Genomic DNA, 16,096 nt, shown 5'->3' with positions numbered 1-16,096 from the left:
TGGAAGGACTAATGCTGAAGCGGAAGCTACAGTATTTTAGTCATTTGATGGGAACAGACTACTCATTGGAAAAGTCCCTGATGCTGGGAAAGACTGAGGGCAGAAGGAGAAAAGGGCATCAGAGGATGAGATGGCTGGATGGAATCCCTAATGCAATGGACATGAACTTGGGCAAACTTTGGGAGATGACGAGGAACAGGGAGACCTGGCGAGCTGGGGTCACAAAGTCCATGGGGTCAAAAAGACTCAACCATGACTGAGGAACTGGACAACAACAAGAGGGATGTATTTGAACCTGCAGCCAAACGGACAGTGTTTCATGCCACCATTTTTTCAAATTCATCCACATTAGACTTAGTAAATCTCCACTTCCTGGACATGTGGCTCTTCTGGCGGCCAGGGAACTTGAACTTGGCCCTACAGAGGGCCCCAGTCACATGCTCCTTCTCCTTCAGCTTGGTGGAGATGGACATTATGACTTGGCCAATGTGGACCCTGGCCACTGTACCCTAAAGCTTTCCAAAGGCATCACACATACCTGTCTGGAGCCTATCAGCTCCAGCACAGGACAACATCTTATTGATACAGATGACATGATGGGGTGGAGCCATACCAGGATGTGAAAACCACCTTTGCCACAGCTTTTCACCATGTGCTTGCTCGACAAATAAAGGAAGACCCCAGGGCTTCGAAGGAAAGCTACTCATGCTCACCTCACACCATGTGGCCACAGAGAGGGAACTCATCCACCTTCGCCTTCTTCCGCCCCTGGTCAAAGAAGTAGATCTTAGCATCTGAGACATCTTGGCAAAAGGGAGACTTTCGGTATGGCTTTTTCTTACAATACCCATAATACGGTGTGGAGCAGCAGCCCATGTGACACCAGAAACTTTGGTGGTGTGGCAAAGGTAAAGAGCCAGTAATTCTCTACTTTTTGGAGCTGTGGAGCTTCTGGTGGCCAGGAAACTTGAACTTGGACCGGGAGAGGGCCTCAATCACATGCTCCTCGTTTTTGCAGCTTGGTGCGGAGGGCTATTATGACTTGGCTAAGTCCTAACAATCCCCATGCTGCAAACGTCCATCCTATCCCCCTGGGTCCCTGCCTGGATTAAAGAATCAGCTCCCAAGTCTCTAGAAGGATAGGACTCTGCCCTCCTCTGGTCTGTACCTCCCTGAAGCTGCCAGTTGCCAAAACGTCTAGCCTAGTGGCTGGAAACTTGAAATCAGTGACAGCTGAATCTAGCTCTCTGGATAGAGCCTCACACTAGTGGAACATCTTTTTTTTTTTTTTTTTTTAATTGAAGTATAATTGATTTGCAATATTGTGTTACTTTCAAGTGTACAACAAATTGATGTAGGTACACATATACATCTATTCTTTCTCAGATTCTTTTCATTACAGGTCATCACAAGATACTGAATGTAGTTCCCTGTGCTATACAATAGGTCCTTGTTGTTTATCTCTTTATATGTAGAAGTGTGTATATGTTAATCCGAAACTCCTAATTTAACCTTCCCTCTCCTCCCTTTCCCTTTTGGTAACCATTCATTTGTTTCCTTTTTAATCTATTTTATTAAAGTATAGTTGATTTATAATATTAATCTCTACTGTGTAGCAAAGTGATTTGGTTATATATACATTCTTTTTCATATTTTTTGATTATGATTTATCACAGATATTGAATATATAGTTCCCTGTGCTATACAGTAGGACCTTGTTATGCATTCTCTATATAATAGTTTGCATCTGTTAATCCCAAACTCCCACTCTATCCCTTCGCCACTCTCCCTCTGCCTTGGCAACCACAAGTCTCTTTTCTATGTCTGTGAGCCTGCTTCTGTTTTGTAGATAAGTTCATTTGTGCCATCTTTTCGACTCCACATATAAGTGATATCAAAGGGTATTTGTCTTTCTTTTGCTTCTTATTATCTCCTGGTTACTGCCAAAAGTTAACTAGATTGAGAATCTTAATCTACTTGGCTACTACTGGCTGCACCTCCTTTGAGTCTCCAGAGCTAAATTCACTTCCCTATTCTATCCCCTCTCTACCCGTTCTTCACCTTGTCAGGCAAGTCTACCCTGAAGTTCTGACCTGCAGATAAGAAGGTGTGTCAGGCCATGAAGGATGACAAGAACATTGCACCAGCTCCCATGGGACCTAAAGACTGCAGGCCAATTAGCAGAATAAAGACAGTAAATTGATTTGAACAGATACAAACATTAAGAAAATGTTCTCCATACTCATTTTGTATCTTTTTATTCCCTTATCAAATTAATTAAGTCAGAGAAAATTCAGTGTTGATATGCTCTAAGTTAATCAAATGTATCTTTATGCAGTTAAGAGATCCCTAATAGAGTTAAGAACTGCAAATGAGTACATCAAGAGCAAAAAAGAAACAGAGGCTTCTTGGTATGAAAACAAAAGCTCAAAATGAAATCAAAATCAGAAATGCCTCTCTACATCTGGATATTGGCCCGTAAGAAGGACCAAGATAAAGACACCAACTGATGAAAAACAGATACCAGCTTTCTCTGCAGGAAAAACACCCTGTCATGTCAACCAAATCTAAGAAGAAAATGTTCTATGGAACATGCAAACCTCCTGAAAAGAGTTATCGCTCCCATCACACCTGCAGATGAGATCTGACTCAGTGGTAACTGGTGCCATGCAGGTTTTTCAATTGTTTCCAGGAAGCTGTAAGTCTGAGCCACGATCAGTCTTTGCACTAAATTTTATCCACTGTCAAACATTTTAGAAAGGTTCACACCATAGCAAGATAGACCACTCATTACATTTCATTTTCATTTTATTTTCAACCATAGACAACCTATGATAATTTTATTAGAAAAGTGAAAGTGTTGCTCAATCATGTCCAACTCTCTGCGACTCCCTGGACTGTAGCCTGCCAGGTTCCTCTGTCCATAGGATTCTCCAGGCAAGAAGACTGGAGTGGGTTGCCATTTCCTCCACCAAGGGATCTTCCCTACCCAGGGATCCAGCGCAGATCTCCTAGCATTGCAGGCAGAGTCTTTACCATCTGAGCCACCAGGGAAGCCCAATTTTCATTAGAGAAAGATCTTAATTTGTAATTATTTTTAAGTTTGAAAGACAAACACATCTTTCAGTTTATCTTCAACTACTCTGTGAGGCAACTCACTTTTTTTTCTTTTATATTTATTTTAAGTGGAGTATAATTGCTTTACAATGTTGTTAGTTTTGGCTGTACCACAATGTGAATCGGCTATATGTATTCATATCTCTCCTCTCTCTTGAGATCCCGCCCCGTCCCGCCCCTCTAGGTTATCACAGAGCACCAAGCCAAGCTCTCTGTGCTATATAGCAGGCTCCCACTAGCTATGTCTTACAAATGGTAGTGTAGTGTATATACATCAATCCTCATCTCCCAGTGAGTCCCACCCTCTCCCTCCACAGTGTCCACAAGTCTGTTGTCTACCTCTGTGTCTCTATTCCTGTCCTGCAAATAGTACCATTTTCCCAGATTCCACATATATGTGGTGGTGTTGTTTCGTCACTAAGTGATGTCTGACTTTTTTGCGACTCCATGGACTATAGGCCATCAGGTTTCTCTGTCCATGGGATTTCCCAGGCAAGAATACTGGAATCTGTTGCCATTTTCTGCTCCAGGGGATCTTCTCAACCAAGGGATAAAACCCGCATTAACTGCATTGGCAGGCAGATTCTTTAGCTCTGAGCCACCAGGGAAGCCCCAATAAACATGCTATATTCTATATTTGCTTTTTCTCTTTCCGACTTACTTCACGCTGAATGACAGACTCTAGATTCATCTATAACTCACTTCTAATCTTCTGCTTTCCTCTCCTCTGAGGATAACAGACATGTGGAAATCCTGGGATGACCCACTCTCCTTATCTTCTCAGTTATAGAACAGTATGAGGAACAGTAGCTAACCCACTGTTTAGACACAGAATCTTAATTCACTAGAAATTAATAATGTTTCTCACATTGCATATTTCTCACATCACATTTCAGCATATCATCATTATTATCCAACTATAATGATACAAATGTCTGACTGCCTGAGTCTGAGGCATTCTCCATCATTCTTTTATATTTCCCTAAATCCCAGACTCAACAGATTTATCTCCTCACTGCTCACCAGCATGGAAAACTGACCCCTTTTCTAGTGCTTCCACTCCCCCATTGGTTCCTCTATTACCAAAATTCCTAAGAAATGCTTACATGCCATAAATGCTTAAAAAGATAATAAATGTAACATTATTATATGTTTGCATCGTGCATTCATTACAAAGTACTTTTACATCCCTAATCTCATTTTAACTTTGTTTCTCATAAGAAAACTGAAATATGAACACCAGGTATTATCAATCCCAAATTGAAAATTCTAAAATTCAGGCTAAGAATAGTTACAACCACTAATGACTTGCCTGAGATGACAAATACCATAATAGAAAGGCCAGGTCTAAAACCCAGATCTTTAGATTCCATTCCCTACATATTTCTCTAATGCTGGCATTCAACCAATGATGACAGAATAAATGCCCTGAGGTAGTTAATGGCAGTGGAATCATGTTCTGGATTCCTATAATAAAGTAGCAATGTACAAAGAATAAAGTGCTTCCCTCTGAGAACCTGGATTTCTCTATGACAGATGTGATGTGATTTATAAGGAACAAATATATTTGGTCATTTAGATGACCAAAATATGTTTCTGAAGAATATTTGGTCTTCATCCACAGTTCCTGCCTTATGCCTCCCCAAACCCTTGGAATTTCCTGAGAAATATGAGTGAAGGGAGCATCTTTTATAATATTTGGTCTCTTGTCCCCAGTTCCTGAAACTCCTTCAGAGCCATAAAGGTGAAATGGGTGTCTTGTTATTCACAAGCCCCTTCACACCACAGCTGGGTTTATGCTAATGAAGGTCACTTTCAGAACCCACCTAAGGAGGGGGGCTGGTTGTCAAGGGAACTCATCAGGAACAGAGGATTGGAAGTTCCAGTCTCAGTCCCTGGATCTCCAGGGAGAGGAGAATGGCTAGAGGTTGAATCAAATACCAATGGTCAATGTGCTAATCAATCATGCTGACACAATAAAACCATCATAAAACACCCAAAGGATGAGGTTCAGAGAACTTCCAGTTGTGGAAACAGGGTGCTTCCGCTTGCCACCAAGCAAGGCCCCAAGGTCCCCAAGAACAGAAGCTCCTTTGTTGGGGACGTTGCCCTATGTAACTCTTCATCAGGCTGTTGATCTGCATCCTCTAAGAGCCTTTGTAACACATCAGTAATGGAGCGAGTAAACGGATTCCTTGAGTTCTGTGAGCAGTTCCAGCAAACTCACAGAATGCAAGAAGGAGGTCGGAGGAACCTCTGATTTATAGAGGGTCAGTCAGAAGTCAATCAGGATAAGACCTGGACTTGCGACTGGCAGCCTGAGCTGGAGGGAGTCACTGGAATCTCCAATGCATAGTCAGTCAGTCAAAAGCATAAGCCATAACTTGGGCTTGCCACTGATGTTTGAAGTGGACAGCAGTCTTGTTGGACTGAGTCCTTGGTGTGCGTGCTAAGTCGCTTCAGTTGTGTCCTTCTCTTTGTGACCCCATGAACTGTAGCCCACCAGGCTCCTCTGTCCATGAATACTAGGCAAGAATACTAGAGTTAGTTGCCATGCCTTTCTCCATGGCATCTTCTTGACTCAGGGGTCAAACCTGAGTCTCTTAGTCCTTGGTATCTGATGCTAATTCTGGGTATGTAGTGTCAGAATTGAGTTGAATTGTAAGACCGCCAGTGGGTGTCTGAGAATTGCTTGGTGGTGTGGGGAAGTCTCTAGTCATACACATTGGAATTGGGCCCAAGGTCCCATTTAATAGCAACCAAAATAAAGGGACTAGTCTTGTTTCTCCTTCCTAAGAGGGCCATAAAGGCACTCAAAGTCAAAGGGAAACTACAGTGCTGCAGGAAATCCTAGACCCTGCATGTCTGTACTCTATTTTTTCTCTCTCAAATAACTACAAAAAGAAATTCTCCATTTCCTTTCAGAATAATCATCTAAGGGAAGTAAAAAACTTAAAATGGTTTCAAGATGACCGATATAAATTAACAATAAATCACCAGAACCCATGATTTTTCAAGAAGGAAAAAAAAAGAATAAACAATAATACATTGAAAATCAGATGGGCCAGGTTTCACATGTCAGCCCTCCACTTGCAATCTCTAGACTCATGAGTAAGTTATTTAGCCTATCTCAGTTCTGTTTTACCTATGAAATGAAGAGCATGGTAACCATCACACAGAGTTGCTATGAGGATAAAGTGAGCTAACACGTGAAAAAACTAAGACAGATAGTGCAGGTCAACACATGGCTTCTCAGGTGGTGTTAGTGGTAAAGAATCTGCCTGCCAATGCAGAAGACATAAGAGACACAGGTTTGATCCCTGGATCGGGAAGATCCCCTGGAGGAGGGCATGAAAACCCACTCCAGTGATTTTGCCTGGAGAATCCCATGGACAGAGAAGCCTGGCAGGCTATAGTCCATGGGGTTGCTAAGAGTCCTGAAACAGCTTAGCACGCATGCACTGGTCAGCACATGGAGTGCATTTGTCCAGAGCTGAAATACTAAAATTTCCTAGCGTCTCTTTTGGTTAGACACAGCCATGAGATTCTGTCCTGATCACTGGCACGTCAGCAGGAGTCTGTCCATATTCTTCTGTTTCCTCTCCATTCTATAGGGATCCTGGATCAAAACTGGGTTACTTGGCCATCAGCTAAGGCTCTTCAAGCAGGAGTCTGAGAACTAGATGGCACTGTGTGGCCACCAACCAGCCTTAAACTACTCACCTAATTTCAAATTACTGCCTGAGATAAATAAGTACTTATTTGGTTAAGCCCCTGTGTCAGAATTGGAGAAATTTGATAATAAAGCCATGGGGAATCATAAGAGGTCCAAAGTTTAGCCAAACACAAGTCTGAAATTATGAACCAACACTGGCTTGTCAAAGATCTATGCCCGCCAAACATTAGTCTCTTTAGTTACCTTCAGTTGAAATGGTATGTGTTTGGAAAACGACTCCCATCATATTGGTAAGTAAAAAAGCTGAATTACCAAAAGCCATAGATCGTACAGTTAAATCTAAGTTTTGTTAGGAGAAAAAAAAAAAATTGCTGTGTGAATGTCCAGAAGCTCGGAGGATTCTGTAAGCACATTACTCGGAAGGAAAATAAAAATGTGTATTTTCATTTTAACAAAGTCATTTTGACAAAACTGCTTCAACATGTCCTGCTGGGTTTCCCACGGGCCAAGGGTATGGTGGATCCAGGCCAAGTGGAAGCCTATAGCCAACAGAGAAACTGGAAATGAGTGTCTGTTTGAGGTGCAATAATTATGTGATTCTTTACACACAGCCTTGAGTGGATATTTTGAGGAAAAATGACTCATCTAGTTTGTGATGTATATCACGTGACTATACAGCACAATGTAAGAGAATGGTAGGCTGACCATGTTTTTATTACACCAAAGAAAAGTATTTCTCAGATTATATTAGCACGGCTGTGGTTTCTAACATTCCTGCTACTTCCTCACACATTTCCAAAGAAATTTATGCTCTTTCTGGGCAAAAATATGTTTTAAGCCAAGGGAAAGTGAAAGTCGCTCAGTCATGTCCGGTTCTATATAGTCCATGGAATTCTCCAGCCCAGAATACCAGAATACTGGAGTGGGTAGCCATTCCCTTCTCCAGGGGATCTTCCCAAATCAGGGATTGAACCCAGGTCTCCCACCTTGCAGGAGGATTCTTTACCAGCCAAGCCACCAGGGAAGCCCAAGAATTCTGGAGTGGGTAGCCTATCCCTTCTCCAGCGGATATTCCCAACTCAGGAATCGAACCAGGGTCTCCTGCACTGCAAGTGGATTCTTAACCAGCTGAGCTACTAGGGAAGCCCCCAAATAGTATTTATTTGGTATTGTCTACAAATATGGACCATACAGGCTTCAAAGAGACAGGCAGAGCAAGGAGTTGATTCCAACCAGGGGATGGAGGGAGCCTGAAGTATTTTCAAAGTGGGAACACCTACCAACACACCTTCACCTCCAAACACACACACACAAAGAATATTCTAGAAAACCCACATAAAGATTAAAATTCAGCCCTTCATGTCTAAAGGGTGCATTCGTGCATGCTCAGTTGTGTCCAACTCTTTGCGACCTCATGGACTATAGCCCGCCAGGTTCCTCTGTCCATGGAATTTCCAGTCAAGAACACTGGAGTGAGTTGCATTTCCTACTCCAGGGGATCTTCTTGACCTAAGGATTGAACCCACATCTCCAGAAGCTCCTGCACTGGCAGGTGGATTCTTTATCACTGTACCACCTCATACCTAATAATAACCAAGAAGTATCTCATCAAAATACATTTATAGAGCCATTTGGAAACAACTACATCAAACTGTCCTGCTTGGTCTCCTGTAGACCAAGCCAGAGCAGAGCAGTGGTCCAGCCCAGGTGGGGTGTTTCCAAGGAGATCTCGGCAACCGTGAGCAGCTGGAAATGAACATCTACACTGAGTGCAAAGCACTGTACGAGGCACAAAAATGAGTTTCCACAAAACCTCACAAGATAGTATTGAGATCAGCAAATAAAGAATTTTAGAAAACTGTGACAGATAATTATGCAGATAATTGCATAGGAGGTGAAACTGAATGAATTAAAGCCAGGCTTCCCAGGTGGCTCAGTGGTAGCGAATCTGCCTGCCAAGCAGGAGATGCTGAAGAGGCAGGTTTGAACCCTGGATCAAGAAGATCCCCTGGTGGAGGAAATGGCCACTCCAGTATTCTCGCCTGGACAATCCTATGGACAGAGAAGCCTGGTGAACTACAGTCCATGGGTTCGCAAAAGAGTCGGGCATGACCTTGCGACTAAACAGCAGCAGATAAAAAAGCCATGGGATATTATAAGATGTACAAATAAGAAGCCACTAACTGTAATTACAAAATACACACCATCTCTACAGGGCCTCTGTGGACCCTCCAACCTTGATTCAGGACCTATTACTTTCCACATCAAACACATAATCTTGGATTGCACCTCGGCAACAACAATAAAAGCAGTGGATAAAAATGGGCAAAGGAATAATACCAATAATAACGGTGGCTAACTTATATTGAGCCTTTAGGGGAGACATATAACATGTAATTAAAATAAATACATTAAAATATATAATTAAAAGTGTAATATAAAGCTATACATCTCAGTTAGAGAAGGAGTGATATAGCATTATTTTGCTGAAATACAGGGAAAGGAGAGATGTTATACTCAATTGACAACATGGAGCCCAGCTCACTCACCTGCATTTCCGCCTAATGAGCACATGCCACTTTCTTCCCACCGGAAGCATGAATGAAGCCTAACAATTAACTGACAATTTAGATAGCTTCCTGATAACAAACTAGAATTCTTTCACTAAGAAATAAAAGGGCCCAGGGATATATACCCTTTGTGTTGCTGCAAACTGATTTTCCAGGGTTTCTATAAATTAATTAGTCATTTCAGAATCTCATCAGAAGAATATATACGTAACTCTTTTTTTCAAGTCCACCCATTAAACTGGTTCAGGCCTTTGGAACGACTGTGCACACACAGTGATAGAATGGCTTAACTCTTTCTAAGAAAAAAGTACTTTTCCTTTATTATTCAGGGATGGTTCCTTGATCTCGCAGCTGGCAGGGAGAGACACAGAATTCATGCTCATGCACTTGAAAAGGACAATGTTTCCTGCTATCTTACTGCTGCAACTTACAGATAAGATGGGAGGTTAGTTTGTATTTCTTTAATCATTTCTTTTCTTCAAATCTATTTCCTAGCACAGAGTCAGTTAGTATGACTGAAAGCCTTCATCTATAAAATCCTATTTTGGATTTCTTTAAATATTTTTCTATTTGATGAGCTGTTAAAGGAGATTGCTTTCTTATCTCATCTTTATTTCATAGCAAGTTGGTATCAGTTTTTGCACAAAGAAGATACTGCAAATTGGCTTACTCAACCTCAATTCCACCCTTTTTCTAGCTTCCTGCTAAAGCTTGACTGCTTTAAAAAAAAAAACTGCCCCTCTTGGATTCTCTGCAACTAGTGTTCTGGATGCAAATTAATCCTACCCATTAGATGCACTTGAAGAAGGTCTTGAGGGAGAAGGTGAGTTGAAACAACTTCTGGGACCCCTTTCTGCTAATGGCAGTGGCCACTGGGTTCTTCTAATCTCTAAACCACAATTATGGCAGTAACTTCTTGTTCTAAGTAATTTCAGGGGCCACCTCATGACTCCTACTCCACCATTCACCTAATTATTTCTAGGGCTCCCTAGAAATAAAGATTTCCTCTCCTTCCCCCTAACTTGCTACATAGATGCTCTGTGTGTGCTAAGTTGCTTCAGCTGTGTCTGACTCTGCAGCCCCATAGACTGTAGCTCCCCAGGCTCCTCCGTCCATGGGATTTTCCAGGCAAGAATACTGGAGTGGGTTGTCATGCCCTCTTCCAGGGGATCTTCCCAACCCAGGGAGCAAACCCGTATTTCCTGTGTCTTCTGCACTGCAGGCAGATTCTTTACCACTAAGCATCCGGGAAAGTCCATTGCTACATAGATCTATTTTAATAAAACATTTGATTTCAGTGCTTGGAAAACCACAGGGAAAAACACTAAGGGAGCAAAGCTTGATTTAGACCACTTCAAAAGTGGCCAGATACTCTCTCTCCATCACCACCACTCCTCCACTTCAGAGCAGTTATCTAACCACAGGGTTAAGATTCACAAGCTCTAAGAAGCAACCTCTGACCACATGGTCCCCACTCCCCAAGAGCAATACCAGCCTTAAGAAAACATTCCAGTATTGCAAATCTTCAAGATCATTCCACAGCCAACCTCAAAACACTAGAATTCCACAACTCCCTGACCTCGCCTCCTTCTCTGCTTGCCTCCTCCAGTCTCATACGACTCAAATCAGAAGCTCTAGGAAACCTGTTATTCTATCCTTCTATCCTACTGCCGCCCCTGTATCACCATTTGATTTCTCCCCACCCACTCCCCCACACACACAACATGACAGCTATAAAGGGAAGAATTTATAATTAAGAGAATACGAACTTCTCTGGCAGTCCAGTGGTTAGGAATCCGCCTGCTAAGGCAGAGGACACAAGTTTGATCCCTGGTCCGGGAAGATGCCACAGGGCAGCTAAGCCTGTGAGCCACAATGACTGAAGCCTGCATGCCTAGAGCTGGTGATGAGCAACGAGAGAAAGCAACAAAAACCCAGCACAGTCATAAGTAAATAAATAATTTTTTTTAGAAGAAAGAAGATGAAAAGAAGTAGCTCTGATTAGTAAGAAAAGGTCAATGACCCCATTCCTATGATATCAAGAAATATAAGAAACTATATTGAAAGGCAGTAAACTCTTTACTAACCTGGGGGAAGAGAGAATAAGTTGAATTGTCAATGGTGAATGAGTATAAAAACTCCCCATCGTACCACAGGCTTTTCCCCATGGGGGAATTCATTTTAGTCATAGCAAAGAGATGGGCGGGGTCACAGCAGTCTTCCATCTGTTTCCTAGGAGAGAAAACGGAGAGAGAAAAGAACAGCAGGTTAAGTGAGCAGCAGACTCATTCACTTGTCATTCCCACAGAGATGTGCAGCCTCACCTCAGCACCAGCTCACAAAAGCATCTGTGTCTCCAGGGTGATTAGACAACTATTTATTCACCCTTCTAGTCATCAGAATGCATGGCTGGAATATTTCACAATATTTTAAATAGTTTCAAAAGAAAAGACATCAGCTGGTAGGATTGTAAATTGGTGCAACCACTACGGAAAACAGTATGGAGATGCCTGAGAAAATTCAGACTAGAACTACCATGTGACCCAGCTATTCCACTTCTGGGTATTTATCACATGCGCACAAAAACACTAATTTGAAAGGAGATATATGCACTGCTTATGCTCACTACAGCATTAAAGTTGTCCCTTGGTATCTTCAGGGAACTGGTTCCAAGATCTGCCTCAGATACTAAAACCCACAGATGCTCGAGTCCCACAGTCAGCCCTCCATATCTGAAGTTCTGCATCCGTGGATTTAACCAACCTCACATTGTGTGGTACTATATGTACTTATTGGGGAAAAAAAAAAAAAACCATGTAGACGTGAACCTTATGGCAGTTCGAACCCATATTGTTCAAGGGTCAACTGAATTAACAATCACGTAACCATGTGCGTGCTCAGTCGTGTCCGATTCTTTGCGAGTCCACGGACTGAAGGACTGTAGCCCACCAGGTTCCCCTGTCCATGGGATTTCCCAGCCAAGAATATTGGAGTGGGTTGCCATTTCCTTCTCCAGTATTTACAATAGCCAAGATATAAAAACAACTTAAGTGTCCATCAATGGATGAATGGATTAAGAAGAGGTGCTACACCATATAATACTACTCAGTCATGAAAAAGAACGAAATCCTGCCATCTGCAACAACACGGATGACCCTTGAAGGTATTATACTTAGTGACATAAGTCAGACAGAGAAAGACTGATTTCATTCACAGGTGGAATCTACAAAAGCGAACAAAAAACCAAAATAAAACAAAAACAAACTCAGAGTTACAGAGATCAGATTAGTGGTTACCAGAAGGGAAACAGGCTGGGGGATGGGTGAAATGATGAAGGGGGTCACCTCTCTTCTTCACCTCTGGTGATGGATGGTAACTGGATTTGTGGGGGTGATCAATTTGTAGTGTATACAGATGTCAAATTATATGACCGTACACCTGAAACTGATATAACTAAACAGAAACAAAGGAAAATATCAGCTCTCATATGCAGCTGAAATGTGCCTGAAAGCAAAAATAATCATTGTAATTGCAGACTGATGGATTTAAATATCCAAGGCTTGGATGGCTAACATCTCTTCATGGTGATGTAACCATCAAGAGGTGTCTTTCAGAGATCAGGGACTTTAGGAGAGCTGTATAGAGCAGGACATACACAGATTGGCCCTAAAAAGGTACACCCCCCCCCCAAAACTGAGGATGTGATCCAAGAATGAGCCCTGGGAAATCTCTGGGAACAGAAATTGAATGAGACGAGGGAAGTGATTTCAGGCATTGACAAAGCAAACTGCATTCCAACTGGTAAATCTCGTGAGCTTTACCGGTTCTTGTTTGGTCTGCCCTCTCAGTAGGGTGGGACACGGCTGAGCAGAGGAAGAAGCTGAGAAGTCTCACTCCTTCCTCACTCCCTTTATCTCTGCAACACCAGGGTCTCCTGGGTCTCCCCCACACAGCCCCCTGGGATGGCTCACAGCTGTTCTTCTACTGGTCCCTCACAGGGAGGCCACTATTCTACAAGCCAGTCTTCACATTCTCCTCAAATTCAAAGCCTGTCAGAAACCAACTCTGTTTCCTCACTGAGCTTTCAGGAATAAAAGAGCTTATTTCCCAGTCCCACTTCTAGAAGGACCAATAAAACAAACTGCTGACATAAACCACTTCTGAATGGCGCCCCCAAGTAGACTTGCCAGCTTAGACATCTTTAGTCACCAGCAGTACCCAAGCTTGGAGCTGAAAAGTGGCAGGTAATTGGAATATAGTCATGCTTGGTCTCACAGGGTTGGTTCCACAACCCTCCTCCACCTAAATACCAGACCCCAAGGATGCTCAAGTCCCTTACATAAAACAGCGGTGTTTGCAGATAACCTACACACTTCTTGCCCTGTACCCTAAATCATCTCTAGATTACTTATCATACCTAATTCAGCACAAGCATTATGTAAATAATTACAAAGACAATGTAAATGCCATTAAATAGTGACCAGTGTGCAGCAAATTCAAATTTGCCTTTTAGATCTTTTGGCATTTTTAATTTTTCCAAATACTTTCTATCCACCTATCAGTTGAATCCTTGGATGCAAAATCTGAGGATGAAGATTTGCAGGCAACTGTACTTGGGTTCAAAACCTGGTTCTGCAACTTACTAACTCTATAACTCAGGAAGGTTACTGGGCTTCAGAAATGATCTCAGAAAGTATTCTTGGGAATTCCCCCAAGGACATACAGGTGCAGCATGTAGTCCAAGTTCAAGTTCAACGCAGAGACAAATAAACCGAATCACAGCCTGGGATTCTTCCCACCACCCGATGCCTTCTCTGGTGCTTTTTGGTTGACACCAGGGGAACTTCACAAAGGTTTCAGCAGAAAGGACAGGGTTGGGGTCTGGGGAAGATGGCCTTCTTCTTTCACATTTCTTAGCATCTGTGTCCCTCTTGCTCCTACATCATCATCCCATTTCCCCCCGAGTGCCTCTCCTCTCTTGCCTCCTCTACGATCAATAATTCTTACTGTATTTCATTACCCAAAAGGCAGCCTGAACAGAGGCAGGGAAGTTTTACAGTGAATTGCCTTCATTTTCTCAAAAGAGCATCCTGGGTACTATCGTCAGTTAACACAGAACGAGACACGGCTTAAGACTGTCTTTAAAAACGAGAATGGCGGACTTCCCTGGTGGTCCAGCAGTTGAGAGTCCACCTGCCAATGTGAGGGACACGGGTTCAATCCCTGGTCTGGGAACTAAGATCCCACATGCCTCGGGGAAAGTGAGCGTGTGCCCTCCAGCCGGAGAAGCCAATGCAGTGAGAAGCCCACGCACCGTAACAGAGCAGCCACCCACTCACCGCAGAGGGTGAGAAAGCCCTTACACAGCAACGAGCCCCCGCACAGCCAGTGATGAAATAAAATAACAAATAAAAATCAGGAGAATTATCTTAGGCATGACTCTGAGCTTTGTGAGGTGAGGAAAATTTTTGCGCCCTTAATCCTATTCTGGTTAAATGGAAATAACCAGAAATGGAATACCTTTCAGTTCTTAGAGTGGTCCTAAGAGATAATTAAGGGAAGACATGGGCTTTCCTGGTGTCTCAGAAGGTAAAGAACCTGCCTGCAGTGCAGGAGACCTGGGTTCAATCCCTGGGTCAGGAGGATGCCCTGGAGAAGGAAATGGCAACCCACTCCAGTATTCCTGCCTGGAGAATTACATGGGCAGAGGAGCCTGGCAGGCTACAGTCCATGCGGTCTCAAAGAGTCAGACATGACTGAGCGACCAGCATTAAATATTATTAGTCCCAATTCACATCTGAGGAAATGGTATTAGGGCGACTGAGGGACAAGCTCTTTCCTCTCTGCAAGGCTGCCTATTCAGGACCATTCTGACTCACCCTTACTTTTCTCTTCCCTAAAGAAATGCTTTCTAGACACCAGCCAAACATGCCAGTGCCTTCCTAGATCTTTCTCTACTTAACTCTCACAGTGAGTGACCTTGGAGTTACATAGCTTTAGGAATTTTTTTTTTTTTTTTCAGTAATTGAACTTGGGGCACATAACTAGCGAAGCAGGGTGGAGCTTGGCTTTGCTCCCATGTCTTTTCACTTCTGGTACTTACTTTCAGCCAGACCGTAGCTCTCGCCCCCAAACCAAGCTAAGCTTGCCATTCAGTACAAAGTACTACAGAAAATTCAGAAGAAAAACTTTTCCCAGCTACATAACAAGACCCCATTTAATCTTTATCAGTGTAGAGTGATACACTGTGTATGTAAGTGATACTTACATATGTGAGTGGCTAGGACACTTACATATCACTTTATACTGGCTTCCTCTTTTCATCCTCATAAAAAACTAAGATAGAGATGATTACATTATCCTACATTTACAAACGATGAAACTGAAGCTCAGTCCAAGAGACTTGCTCAAGTCAAGTTCATGAGGTTAATAAATGTTTGCTTAATTATCAATCAAACTGTCTGTTTAGACAGACTCAAATCCACACCTTTTCCTACAGCATCATCATGTTCAGGGCAACTATACCTTGAGGAGGGAAACCAAACACTGGACAAAAATAGAAAGCATCACATGCATACAAATACTTTAAAAAATTCAAGAAATAATTATGAATTCAAATTCATAATAATCATAGCACTATTTGCAGTATGTGAGTGCTTCTCTTATAAACTTATGAACTTTTCCTTCTATCCTGGATCCAGAGTGCCTCTGCATCTTCCATCTGTCAAGCCCA

The 16,096-nt window shown here is 42.5% G+C and overlaps 1 protein-coding gene and 1 pseudogene across 1 annotated transcript in view; both read right to left on the bottom strand.

The window, feature by feature from the left end:
* Positions 1-16,096, bottom strand: part of ST8SIA1 (ST8 alpha-N-acetyl-neuraminide alpha-2,8-sialyltransferase 1) — a 157,925-nt gene that overhangs the window by 90,326 nt on the left and 51,503 nt on the right. The window contains exon 2 of the mRNA XM_065940486.1: positions 11,451-11,595. Within this exon, the coding sequence (XP_065796558.1) occupies positions 11,451-11,595 (145 nt within the window). The remainder of the gene's footprint in view (positions 1-11,450; positions 11,596-16,096) is intronic.
* On the bottom strand, positions 318-876 carry LOC136145557 (large ribosomal subunit protein uL16-like; annotated as a pseudogene).

Source organism: Muntiacus reevesi, chromosome 1 (genome assembly GCF_963930625.1).
Source record: "Muntiacus reevesi chromosome 1, mMunRee1.1, whole genome shotgun sequence".
NCBI lineage: Eukaryota > Metazoa > Chordata > Mammalia > Artiodactyla > Cervidae > Muntiacus > Muntiacus reevesi.
Note: the sequence above shows the minus strand (reverse complement) of the source record. Positions and strands in the feature narration are given on the sequence as shown.